Source organism: Kogia breviceps, chromosome 8 (assembly GCF_026419965.1).
Source record: "Kogia breviceps isolate mKogBre1 chromosome 8, mKogBre1 haplotype 1, whole genome shotgun sequence".
Lineage (NCBI taxonomy): Eukaryota > Metazoa > Chordata > Mammalia > Artiodactyla > Physeteridae > Kogia > Kogia breviceps.
In genome coordinates, this window is record NC_081317.1 from 34,609,024 (window position 1) to 34,623,016 (window position 13,993).

The following is a 13,993-nucleotide window of genomic DNA, read 5'->3' on the forward strand; positions in this document are numbered from 1 at the left end:
TTTGATTCCATGAGATGTGTTGGCTATGAAGCAGAAACTCCTGCCTTCATGGTCTGAAAGTGGTGAGGGTGAGGATCAAATAAGTCAGGGCATCCTGGAGATCCAGTCTTATATATCCCACAGATGGGCACTTTCCTTGTGGGTCTTGCTCTCTAACCTGCAGTCTTGGGAAGAGACCAGCTCAATGCGTGCTTCATCCCTGGGGAGACCACACCTGCAGTGAGCCAGGCACAGGGTTTTATAGAGCCATATTTCTTTTTTAAAAAAAATTTTATTGGAGTATAGTTGCTTTACAGTGTTGTGTTAGTTTCTGCTGTACAGCAAAGTGAATCAGCTATACGTATACATATATATCCCCTCCTTTTTGGATTCCTTCGCATTTAGGTCACCACAGAGCATTGAGTAGAGTTCCCTGTGCTATACAGTAGGTTCTCATTAGGACATGGAAGCAACCTAAATGTCCATCAGCAGAGGAATGGATAAAGATGTGGTCCATTGCCATATTTCTCACTTAAGTTGTCGGCTAAGGAAATACGGGGAACTTCTTTTTTTTTTTTTTTTTTAACATCTTTATTTGAGTATAACTGTTTTACAATAGTGTGTTAGTTTCTCCTTTACAAAAAAGTGAATCAGTTATACATATACATATGTTCCCATATCTCTTCCCTTTTGCGTCACCCTCCCTCCCACCCTCCCTATCCCACCCCTCTAGGTGGTCACAAAGCACAGAGGTGAACTCCCTGTGCTATGCTGCAGCTTCCCACTAGCTATCTAATTTACATTTGGTAGTGTGTATATGTCCCTGCCACTCTCTTACATCGTCACCGCTTACCCTTCCCCCTCCCCATATCCTCAAGTCCATGCTCTAGTAGGTCTGTGTTTTATTCCTGTCCTACCACTAATCTTTTCATGACATTTTTTTTCCTTAGATGCCATATATATGTGTTAGCATACGGTATTTGTTTTTCTCCTTCTGACTTACTTCACTCTGTATGACAGACTCCAGGTCTATCCACCTCATTACAAATAACTCAGTTTCATTTCTTTTTATGGCTGAGTAATATGCCATTGTATATATGTGCCACATCTTCTTTATCCATTCATCTGCATCTTTAATGCAGTATAATTGCTTTACAGTGGTGTTGGTTTCTGCTTTATAACAAAGTGAATCAGTTATACATATATCTCCATATCACTTCCCTCTTGTGTCTCCCTCCCTCGCACCCTCCCTATCCCACCCCTCTAGGTGGTCACAAAGCACCAAGCTGATCTCCCTGTGCTATGCGGCTGCTTCCCACTAGCTATCTGTTTTATACTTGGTAGTGTATATATGTCCATGCCACTCTCTCCGTTTGTCCCAGCTTACCCTTCCCCCTCCCCGTATCCTCAAGCCCATTCTCTAGTAGGTTTACGTCTTTATTCCCGTCTTGCCCCTAGGTTCTTCATGACCTTTTTTTTTTTTTTTTTAGATTCCATATATATGTGTTAGCATACGATACTTGTTTTTCTCTTTCTGACTTACTTCACTCTGTATGACAGACTCTAGGTCCATCCACCTCACTACAAATAACTCAACTGCATGTTTTTTAAAGGCTGAGTAATATTCCATTGTACATGTGCCACATTTTCTTTCTCCATTCATCTCTCAATGGACACTTAGGTTGCTTCCATGTCCTGCCTATTGTAAATAGAGCTGCAATGAACATTGTGCTACATGACTCTTTTTGAATTATGGTTTTCTCAGGGTATATGCCCAGTAGTGGGATTGCTGGGTGGTATGGTAGTTCTATTTTTAGTTTTTTAAGGAACCTTCATACTGTTCTCCATAGTGGCTGTATCAATTTACATTCCCACCAACAGTGCAAGAGGGTTCCCTTTTCACCACACTCTCTCCAGCATTTATTGTTTGTAGATTTTTTGATGATGGCCATTCTGACTGGTGTGAGATGAAACCTCATTGTAGTTTTGATTTGCATTTCTCTAATGATTAATGATGTTGAGCATTCTTTCATGTGTTTGTTAGCAATCTGTATATCTTCTTTGGAGAAATGTCTATTTAGTTCTTCTGCCCATTTTTGAATTGGGTTGTTTGTTTCTTTGTTATTGAGCTCCATGAGTTGCTTATAAATTTTGGAGACTAATCCATTGTCAGTTGCTTCATTTGCAAATATTTTCTCCCATTCTGAGGGTTGTCTTTTGGTATTGTTTATGGTATTCTTTGCTGTGCAAAAGCTTTTAAGTTTCATTAGATCCCATTTGTTTATTTTTATTTTGATTTCCATTTCTCTAGGAGATGGGTCAAAAAGGATCTTGCTGTGATTTATGTCGTAGAGTGTTCTGCCTATGTTTTCCTCTAAGAGTTTGATAGTGTCTGGCCTTACATGTAGGTCTTTAACCCATTTTGAGTTTATTTTTGTGTGTGGTGTTAGGAAGTGTTCTAATTTCATACTTTTACAGGTAGCTGTCCAGTTTTCCCAGCACCACTTATTGAAGAGACTGTCTTTTCTCCACTGTATATCCTTTCCTCCTTTATCAAAGATAAGGTGACCATATGTGTGTGTGTTTATCTCTGGGCTTTCTATCCTGTTCCATTGATCTATATTTCTGTTTTTGTGCCAGTACCATACTGTCTTGATTACTGTGGCCTTGTAGTAGAGTCTGAAGTCAGGGAGCCTGATTCCTCCAGCTCCATTTTTCGTTCTCAAGATTGCTTTGGCTATTCGGGGTCTTTTGTGTTTCCATACAAATTGTGAAATGTTTTGTTCTAGTTCTGTAAAAAATGCCAGTGGTAATTTGACAGGGATTGCATTGAATCTGTAGATTGCTTTGGGTAATAGTCATTTTCACAATGTTGATTCTTCCAATCCAAGAACATGGTATATCTCTCCACCTATTTGTATCATCTTTAATTTCTTTCATCAGTGTCTTATAGTTTTCTGCATATAAGTCTTTTGTTTCTTTAGGTAGGTGTATTCCGAGATATTTTATTCTTTTTGTTGCAATGGTAAATGGGAGTGTTTTCTTAATTTCACTCTCAGATTTTTCATCATTAGTGTATAAGAATGCCAGAGATTTCTGTGCATTAATTTTGTATCCTGCTACTTTACAAAATTCATTGATTAGCTCTAGTAGTTTTCTGGTAGCATCCTTAGGATTCTCTATGTATAGTATCATGTCATCTGCAAACAGTGACATCTTTACTTCTTCTTTTCCTATTTGGATTCCTTTTATTTCTTTTCCTTCTCTGATTGCTGTGGCTAGAACTTCCAAAACTATGTTGAATAAGGGTGGTGAGAGTGGGCAACCTGGTCTTGTTCCTGATCTTAGTGGAAATGGTTTCAGTTTTTCACCATTGAGAATGATGCTGTCTGTGGGTTTGTCATATATGGCCTTTATTATGTTGAGGAAAGTTCCCTCTATGCCTACTTTCTGCAGGGTTTTTATCATAAATGGGTGTTGAATTTTGTCAAAAGCTTTCTCTGCATCTATTGAGATGATCATATGGTTTTTCTCCTTCAGTTTGTTGATATGGTGTATCACGTTGATTGATTTGCGTATATTGAAGGATCCTTGCATTCCTTGAATAAACCCCACTTGATCATGGTGTATGATCCTTTTAATGTGCTGTTGGATTCTGTTTGCTAGTATTTTGTTGAGGATTTTTGCATCTATGTTCATCAGTGATATTGGCCTGTAGTTTTCATTCTTTGTGACGTCTTTGTCTGGTTTTGGTATCAGGGTGATGGTGGCCTCTTAGAATGAGTTTGGGAGTGTTCCTCCCTGTGCTATCTTTTGGAAGAGTTTGAGAAGGATAGGTGTTAGCTCTTCTCTAAATGTTTGATAGAATTCACCTGTGAAGCCATCTGGTCCTGGGCTTTTGTTTGTTGGAAGATTTTTAATCACAGTTGCAATTTCAGTGCTTGTGATTGGTCTGTTCATATTTTCTATTTCTTCCTGGTTCAGTCTCGGCAGCTTGTGCATTTCTAAGAATTTGTCCATTTCTTCCAGGTTGTCCATTATATTGGCATAGAGTTGCTTGTAGTAATCTCTAATAATCTTTTGTATTTCTGCAGTGTCAGTTGTTACATCTCCTTTTTCATTTCTAATTCTATTGATTTGAGTCTTCTCCCTTTTTTCCTTGATGAGTCTGGCTAATGGTTTATCAATTTTATTTATCTTCTCAAAAAACCAGCTTTTACTTTTATTGATCTTTCTATCGTTTCCTTCATTTCTTTTTCATTTATTGCTCATCTGATCTTTATGATTTCTTGCCTTCTGCTAACTTCAGGGTTTTTTTGTTCTTCCTTCTCTAACTGCTTTAGGTACAAGGTTAGGTTGTTTATTTGAGATGTTTCCTGTTTCTATTTTTTTTTTTTTTTTTTTTTTTTTTTGCGGTACGCGGGCCTCTCACTGTTGTGGCCTCTCCTGTTGCAGAGCGCAGGCTCCGGATGCACAGGCTCAGCGGCCATGGCTCACGGGCCCAGCCGCTCCACGGCATGTGGGATCTTCCCGGACCGGGGCACGAACCCGCGTCCCCTGCATCGGCAGGTGGGCTCTCAACCACTGCACCACCAGGGAAGCCCCTCCTGTTTCTAAAGGTAGGATTCTATTGCTATAAACTTCCCTCTTAGAACTGCTTTTGCTGCATCCCATAAGTTTTGGGTTGTCATGTCTCCATTGTCATTTGTTTCTAGGTATTTTTTGATTTCCTCTTTGATTTCTGCAGTGATCACTTGGTTATTAAGTAGTGTATTGTTTAGGCTCCATGTGTTTGTATTTTTTACAGATCTTTTCCTGTAATTGATATCTAGTCTCATAGCGTTGTGGTCAGAAAAGATACTTGATATGATTTCAATTTTCTTAAATTTGCCAAGGCTAGATTTGTGAGCCAAGATATGATCTATCCTGGAGAATGTTCCATGAGCACTTGAGAAAAATGTGTAGTCTGTTGTTTTTGGCTGGAATGTCCTATAAATATCAAGTAAATCCATCTTTTGCAATATATCATTTAAAGCTTGTGTTTCCTTATTTATTTTCATTTTGGATGATCTGTCCATTGGTGAAAGTGGGGTGTTAAAGTCCCCTACTATGATTGTGTTACTGTCGATTTCCCCTTTTATGGCTGTTAGTATTTGCCTTATGTATTGAGGTGCTCCTATGTTGGCTGCATAAATATTTACAATTGTTATATCTTCTTCATGGATCGATCCCTTGATCATTATGTAGTGTCCTTCTTTGTCTCTTGTAATAGTTTTTATTTTAAAGTCTATTTTGTCTGATATGAGAATTGCTACTCCAGCTTTCTTCTGATTTCCATTTGCATGGAATATCTTTTTCCATCCCCTCACTTTCAGTCTGTAAGTGTCCCTAGGTCTGAAGTGGGTCTCTTGTAGACAGCATATATATGGGTCCTGTTTTTGTATCCATTCAGCCAGTCTGGGTCTTTTGGTGGGAGCATTTAATCCATTTACATTTAAGGAAATTATTGATATGTATGTTCCTATTACCATTTACTTAATTGATTCAGGTTGTTCTTGTAGGTCTTTTCCTTCTCTTGTGTTTCTTGCTTAGAGAAGTTCCTTTAGCATTTGTTGTAAAGCTGGTTTGGTGGTGCTGAACTCTCTCAGCTTTTGCTTGTCTGTAAAGGTTTTAATTTCCCCATCAAATCTGAATGAGATCCTTGCTGGGTAGAGTAATCTTGGTTGTAGGTTTTTTTTCCTTCATCACTTTAAGTATGTCTTGCCACTCCCTTCTGGCTTGTAGAGTTTCTGCTGAAAGATCAGATGTTAACCGTATGGGGATTCCCTTTTGTGTTATTTGTTGTTTTTCCCTTGCTGCTTTTAATATGTTTTCTTTGTATTTAATTTTTGACAGTTTGATTATTATGTGTCTTGGTGTGTTTATCCTTGGGTTTATCCTGTATGGGACTCTCTGTGCTTCCTGGACTGGATTGACTATTTCCTTTCCTATATTAGGGAAGTTTTCAACTATAATCTCTTCCAATATTTTATCAGTCCCTTTCTTTTTCTCTTCTTCTTCTGGGACCCCTATCATTCGAATGTTGGTGCATTTAATGTTGTCCCAGAGGTCTCTGAGACTGTCCTCAGATCTTTTCATTATTTTTTCTTTCTTCTCCTCTGCAGTAGTTATTTCCACTATTTTATCTTCCAGGTCACTTATCCATCCTTCTGCCTCAGTTATTCTGCTATTGATCCCATCTAGAGTATTTTTCATTTCATTTATTGTGTTGCTCATCGTTACTTGCTTCCTCTTTATTTCTTCTAGGTCCTTGTTAACTGTTTCTTGCAATTTGTCTATTCTATTTCCAAGATTTTGAATCATCTTTACTATCATTATTCTGAATTCTTTTTCAGGTAGACTGGCTATTATCTCTTCATTTGTTAGGTCTGGTGTGTTTTTATCTTGCTCCTTCATCTGCTGTGTGTTTTTCTGTCTTCTCATTTTGCTTATCTTACTGTGTTTGGGGTCTCCTTTTTGCAGACTGCAGGTTCGTAGTTCCCGTTGTTTTTGGTGGCTGTCCCCAGTGGCTAAGGTTGGTTCAGTGGGTTGAGTAGGTTTCCTGGTTGGGGGGACTAGTGCCTCTGTTCTGGTGGATGAGGCTGGATCTTGTCTTTCTGGTGGGCAGGTCCATGTCTGGTGGTGTGTTTGGGGATGTTGGTAGCCTTATTATGATTTTAGGCAGCCTCTCTGCTAATGGATGGGGCTGTAGACCTGTCTTGCTCTTTGTTGGGCTTAGGGTGTCCAGCAGTGTTCATTGCTGGTCCTTGAGTGAAGCTGGGTCTTGGTGTTGGGATGGAGGTCTCTGGGAGATTTTCGCCATTTGATATTATGTGGAGTTGGGAGGTCTCTTGTGGACCAGTGTCCTGAGGTTGGTTCTCCCACCTCAGAGACACAGCCTTGACACCTGGCTGGAGTGCCAAGAGCCTTTACTCCACATGGCTCAAAATAAAAGGGAGAAAAAAATAGAAAGGAAAGAAAGGAAGGAAGGAAGGAAGGAGGAAGGGAGGGAAGGAAGAAAGGAAGGGAGGGAGGAAGGAAGAAAGGAAGGGAGGAAGGAAGAAAGGAAGGAAGGAAGAAAGGAAGGAAGGAAGAAAGGAAGGAAGGGAGGAAGGAAGGAAGGAAGGAAGGAAGGAGGGAAGTAGGAAAGAAAGGAGGGAAGAAAGAAAGGGAGAAGACAAAATAAAGTAGGATAAAATATAGTTATTAAATAAAAAATAATTATTAAGAAGAAAAATTTCTATTAAAGAAAAAAAAAAACCCCAAAAAAACCCAAAAACAAAACGGGTCGGTCTAACCCTAGGACAAATGGTGAAAACAAAGCTGTACAGACAAAATGTCACGCAGCAGCACCCACATACACACTCACAAAAAGAAAAAAGTGGAAAATAATAGTATATCTTGCTCCCAAAGTCCACCTCCTCAACTTGGGATATTTCGCTGTGTGTTCAGGTTTTCCACAGATGCAGGGCACTTCAAGTTGACTGTGGAGCTTTAATCCGCCGCTTCTGAGGCTGCTGTGAGAGACCTCCCCCTCTCCTCTTTGTTCGCACAGCTGCTGGGGTTCAGCTTTGGACTTGGCCCCGCCTCTGCGTGTAGGTCGTCCGAGGGCGTCTGCCCTTCGCTCAGACAGGACGGGCTTAAAGGAGCAGCTGATTCGTGGTCTCTGGCTCACTTAGGCCAGGGGGAGGGAGGGGCATGGAGGCAGGGCGAGTCCGCGACGTCAGAGGCCGGCGTGACGCCGCACCGGCCCGAGGCACGCCGTGCGTTCTCTCGGGGAAGCTGTCCCTGGATCCCGGGACCCCAGCAGTGGCGGGCTGCACAGGCTCCAGGGAGGGGCGGTGTGGAGAGAGACCTGTGCTCGCACACAGGCCTCTTGGTGGCGGCAGTAGCAACCCTAGCGTCCCACACCCGTCGCTGTTGTCCGTGCGGACAGCCGGACAGCCACGGCTCGCGCCCGTTTCTGGAGCTCCTTTAAGCAGCGAGCTTAAACCCCTCTCCTCGCGCACCAGGAGGCAAAGAGGGAAGAAAAGGTCTCTTGCCTCTTCGGCAGCTCCAGACTTCAACTGGACTCCCTCCCGGCTAGCCGTGGTGCACTAACCCCTTCAGGCTGTTTTCACTCTGCCAACTCCAGACCTTTCCCTGGGATCCGCCCGAGGCTCAGTTCCCAGCCCCGCCCGCCCCGGCAGGTGAGCAGACAAGCCTCTCGGGCTGGTGAGCGCCGGTCGGCACGGATCCTCTGCGGAATCTCTCCGCTTTGCCCTCTGCACCCTGTTGCTGCGCTCTCCTCCGCAGCTCCAAAGCTTCCCCCTCCGCCACCCGCAGTCTTCGCCCGCGAAGGGGCTTCTAGTGTGTGGGAACCTTTCCTCCTTCACGGCTCCCTCCCACTGTTGCAGGTCCCATCCCTATCCTTTTGTCTCTGTTTATTCTTTTTTCTTTTGCCCTACCCAGGTACGTGGGGAGTTTCTTGCCTTTGGGGAGGTCTGAGGTCTTCTGCCAGCGTTCGGTGGGTGTTCTATAGGAGAAGTTCCACGTGTAGATGTATTTCTGATGTATCTGTGAGGAGGAGGGTGATCCCCGCGTCTTACTCTTCCGCCATCTTCTCGCTCTCCTCAATGTTCTTTACACGTTTGGGTGTTTTTTAAAACGAAAACTTTCCTTTCATACTTTTCTGCTCCTTGAATTCTTGATCATGGGTGTATGTCATTTTTTAATTTTAATTTTTTTTATTGAACTATAATTGGCATATATTATATTCGTTTCAGGTGTGCAACATAGTGATTCAATGTTTCTATATGTTATGACAAGATCACCACAATAATTCTAGTCACCATTCAAAGTTAATACCATATTATTGTCTGTCATTTTTTTAAAAAGCAAAGTCATCCCACTATATTAATAAATAGCTAAAAAATAAATTAAATTAGATTAGACATCTAAAAAATAAATTAGACATCAATTACAAGACCATAAAACCGCATGACAATAAATACTAGAAATTAGTTACTATCTCAGAAAGAAAGAAGGAAGAAGGAAGGGAGGGGAGAAGGGAAGAGAGAAAAGAAAAGGCAGAGGGGAGGGGAGGGGAGTGATGGGGAGTGGTGGGGTGAGGGAAAATCTCCATCTCCTAAAAGATGTTCAATCCTAGGAAATGCTTATTTATTGGTGCACCCATACATAACACCCCTCCTGTTTCACCGTAGGAGACGTCGCTGTTGCTGCGGGGGATGTGTCTGCTCACACTCCGTTTGACTCTGTCGCCCAATTCTCATTACAGTGTTCTGTCAGTTGTGGTGTTGGAACCCAGCGGAGACAGCAGGTATGCCAAAGGCTGACGGCCAGAGGCCGGCGTGTCCCCCTCAGTGAGACTGTGTGCAGGCATCTTCCTGGGCCCCCTCTTGCGAGATCTTGCCGAATGCCTGTGTGCAGGAGTAAGTATGGAAAGTCCACGCTTCACCAGATATGCCGATTCTGTTCCTCTCCCCGAGTGGCTTCATCTTCCATAGGGCAACACGTTTCTAATCTGTAGGTAAAACAAATCAAGCAGAATTCAGGATTGTTATAAGCGGCAAATGGTATAATATTGAAGACCAAGATACAGCTCTAAGAAAAGTCAGTTTGAAGAAATATCCACCCGTTTAACAAATGCATCCTGTGTATATACATACATATACGTACATATATGTATGTACGTATATGTATGTATATATACTACTAAGTTAGTTTACCAGCAACTTTCCTGAAGAAACTTACCAAGTAAGAAAAACGATAGTAACTTTAAAAAATGTCATAGCATTCCTGGCATTTATTGAGCACTTACTCTGTGGAGTTCCTTGCAGGCATTATTGCACTGTCTTATTTAGTCCCCAGCAACATTGTGAGCCAGGTATTATCCCCATTGAGAGATGAGGAATCCAAGACGTAGAGAAGGTCCGAGATTTGACCAAGGATCTGTAGCTGCCAGTTGGGCCTCTTGGCCTCTTTGACCACAAATCTGTCTGATTCCTGAGCCCACGCTCTTAGCCACCTCTCTGTGGTGATTCATAGACAACATTGATTTTTTTTCCCCCTGGGAATTCTTTGAGAACAAGTTTTCAAAATCTTGAGATTCCAAAAATTCGAGATCCCAAGTTTTATCGTATCCTGGAATTCAAGAATGTCTGTGGCGTGTGGCGCAGTGTCATGCTTCAAGCTGCTTACCTCTCTGATTTGTATTCATTGTGGATGGTTGCCTAGCAATGTGGCTGGACCGTAAACTGTCTTAGAGGAGAGTGAAATTAAATTCTGGCAGTTTCCTCTAAAATAATAACAGAATAACATGTGGGAATACATCGTGGTTATTAGGGCATGCAATATGGTAGAAGATGAAATTGTAAATTATTATGGCATGTGGTAGAAAACAGAGTAAAAGGATAAGTTTTAGGGAGAAAAAAAAGCAGGAGAAAAAGACAGTCATATTTCCCCTTGACCCTGTCTCATTCTCTAGCTTGCTAACATGTAGGTCATGGAAGCAGACAAGAGACAAGAATGCATGCTCCCAGCACAGCCAAGTCACCCCGAGCTGGGCGTCCACTTCGGCCGCAGCCTGGCCTGATGCCATCACCTTGGATCAATGGCCCTGGCTTGCATAAATTTGGCTTCTCCCTCTGCACTCTCCTATGGCATCCTCTTCCCCCCCACACACTGTATGAGAGCCAAGGGATGAGCTTGGCACAGACCCATCCTCCCTACCCCTCCTGCCTCTGTACTGTTTTCCCTCCTGTCATCACACACTTAGCACGTATACCGCCCTTATCCCACCTTCAAATGCATCGTGTGCCGACCTCCAGCATCCTTTCTACCTTTCGCCAGGACACACCACTACCAGGTCCATTCTTTCTCTCCAACATCTGCCAACACCTAGGACAACCAGCATCCGTGCGGATGACTTTCTCACACCCTGGTATCCCAGTTGCCCAACATGGACAATTTTACTGACAGCCATCCCCTTGGCAGGGTGACACCTAGACTTCCTCATTTCTTGGTACTTAAATAGCTTCCTGCTCTTCTACCGTTCCCCACCTGGCCCCTGCTTATTTAGTTAATGCTTCACTGTGACCTCTGGTTCTTCCTTCCCTGTTGTCCCCAAACTTCCTGCTCTTGCACTAGAAACCACTCCTATTGGCTGGCATTTCCTCATCACTCACTTAACCAATTCTAGGGTCAGATCACTATGCCCTTCCTTAACCCACTACCTCAGTCACCTTGCTCATCTTCAACCCTGGTGGATTACCTTTTAGGTGATCTTTTTTTACTGTGTCATCACTTTTAACTTTAATTACAACCATGTATATAAATGATAACACACAGGATAAGTTGAGAGAACAAGGGGATATAAAGGAATTAATGATTTTATCTTGTATCACAGATCAGATAACAGCTGAGTAGGGCTCCTATTTCACAGAGTTGACTGTTTCAGATAATAAAGCATGGTAATTTATCACATCCACATGATTTTAAAACCTAAGAAACCTCTTTTATATTTTAACCAAAATAACGCAAAGAACAAACATTATACAAAGATCGGTTTGCATGCATATTTAACAAATGTGCATACATAATATTTTTAACAGTGTACAAAATCAATGCATTTCACCATGTCAGTTCAAGCAGAATTCCATCTTTCTAGATATAAACTGAACATCTCTTGTCATACATATTTTCTGACCTACCACTGCAGATCACACACAGGCTTAGGTACTTTGTGAAATCTCCTTTAAAAGAATCCATAATGTCATGTCTCAAAGCAATTAGGATGACATCACCTTTTAGGTGATTTTTATTTGCTTGTTTTTTAGTTCCCTGACCTGAGCTACGGGGATTTGCTGAAGAAAATAATATCACCATCCTGATTAGACATACTTCATATTCATGCTATCTGATTTACCTGGGCAATAATGTGTGGGTGTTTTTCCTATTCATAAGAATTCCCAAGAAATTCATCATAGCAGCTATTTCGTAACCACTCTACTGGCCCCAAGTTCCCATTTCTCTGTGGATAAACTCATCTTTTATTCCATTATCCTGACTGTCCTCTCTCCTTCACGTCACATCCACGCCCTTTGCTCACCAGACTGGAAAAGTATGGTCTTCTTTATAGGCCTAATCCCTCAGTTATGGAAGAGGTGTGAAGACAAGAAAGATCAAGCCCAACTATGCTGTGATCTTTATTCCCTTTCAGGGCTCCACTTCTAGAAATGTGTCCTAATCATGCCTTGAGTTTAAGTAAAAACCCATCCTCTATGGAGGAAAGAGTCTTCTTGCTCCTCGTTTTGACCCTTTTAATGTGCAGTGGGGTGGAGGGCAGGTGGGGGCAAGTTGTCTTGAGCTCCCCCTAGAGGCCAGCGGTGCACCATACAGTCCAGTTATACCCCCCTGCCTGCTTCTCCCCAGACCTTCCCTGCATTCTCCCACCTCCAGCTTTTACCCCTTGCTTAAATTCTTCCCTCCACCATATCTAGCAACAGACATTCTTCCCATTCTTGAAGGACCAATACAAACCCTACCTTCCCCAGTAATCTTTCTCAGTTGCACTTAATCTCTGAAAAGTAATATGACATTTTGGTTAAGCCAACTTGAATTCAAATCTCATTTCTATCAGTATCTCATCATGTGACATTGGGCAGCTTATTTAATCTCTGTGAGTCTCAGTTTTTTATCTATAAAATGGGAATAGTAGTTGTACCTACCTCATAGAATTGTTTTGAGAATTAATGCCTAGAAAGTGCTTAGAAACAGTGCCAGGCACATACTATAGGCTCAAAAGTATTAGTTATTTTTAATGTCATTACCACTTTCCTCTAATTCCTATTATAGCTTTAAGATAGGACAAAATGTAACAGAGTAACTAGTATTGTGTCTTCTGGCTTACTAGGGTATAAGTTCATATGGGGTAGCTAGACAGTAGCTCTGGACAGTTTCTCCGTGTAGGCCCCCAAAGTACTTATCATAATGAGTTGTACCCAAAGACATGCTTTTCAAATATGTCAGTCTTGATCATCCTCAGATTGCTATTAAAAGCCCACCTGTCTTGGCTTCCAATCAGGCATCTAAAGAAAACAAAAGATAATAGGAATATAGTGTTTGAGTTTAGACTTTTTTCAATTATGGCTCCTGGTTTTAAAGGTTCCCAAGTTTTGGTGAAGAATTCTTATTTTTCACCCAAGTACTGACATCAAAATAGTTGGAGGACTTCCCTGGCGGTACGGTGGTAAGACTCCACGCTTGCACTGCAGGGGGCACGGGTTCGATCCCTGGTCAGAGAACTCAGATCCCACATGCCACATGGTGCGGTCAAAAAAAACCCCTTTTTTTGAGGGAGGGGAGGCACCCAGGCATGTACTATATGATGAAAATATCAAGAAACATATGCCTCATCCCATTCCCAGGTTATCTCAAACCTACTCGCTTCTCTCCAGCTCTTGGTCTTCCTCCTTGTACCAGCCCAGCATCTGCCTCTTCAGCTTTCATTATAGAGAGCTTCTACTCTTCCTCTATGCCTTCTCAGATTCCAGTAACACCCACCCCTGCCTGTCTGACATAGCTGTAGCCCTTGGAAACCCAGACAGGCTCAGGGCTACCTCGCCAGCACCCCTCTTGGGCTTGTGTCACCTCCTGCAGCATCCAACAGCATACAGTTATTTTATCTTTTTCTCAGTCATTCATTTGTTATCCATTCAATAAACAGTAAGAGTTTTTCTCTTACTGTTTACTCTTACTTACTGTTTACTCTTGTTTACATGTACCAGACACTATGCTGTACCCTAAGGACAGAGAGAGACATATATAAACAAATAAGGAGAATAAAGTGCCAATGATATCATAAAAGGATGCAGAAGTGCTCACTGCTTCTGGGGGATGTGAGGAAGAGTTTCAAAAAGGAGGAAGCTTTGAGCAGAATTCTGAAAGCTGTGTCCATTCATCAGACCCACACGGG

General features: G+C 42.1%; 1 protein-coding gene across 1 annotated transcript in view; it reads left to right on the plus strand.

The window, feature by feature from the left end:
- The window catches only part of LOC131760787 (ADAMTS-like protein 3), a 122,196-nt gene that overhangs the window by 44,243 nt on the left and 63,960 nt on the right, over nt 1-13,993 (plus strand). Inside the window, exon 3 of the mRNA XM_067041060.1 lies at nt 9,296-9,449. Within this exon, the coding sequence (XP_066897161.1) occupies nt 9,296-9,449 (154 nt within the window). The remainder of the gene's footprint in view (nt 1-9,295; nt 9,450-13,993) is intronic.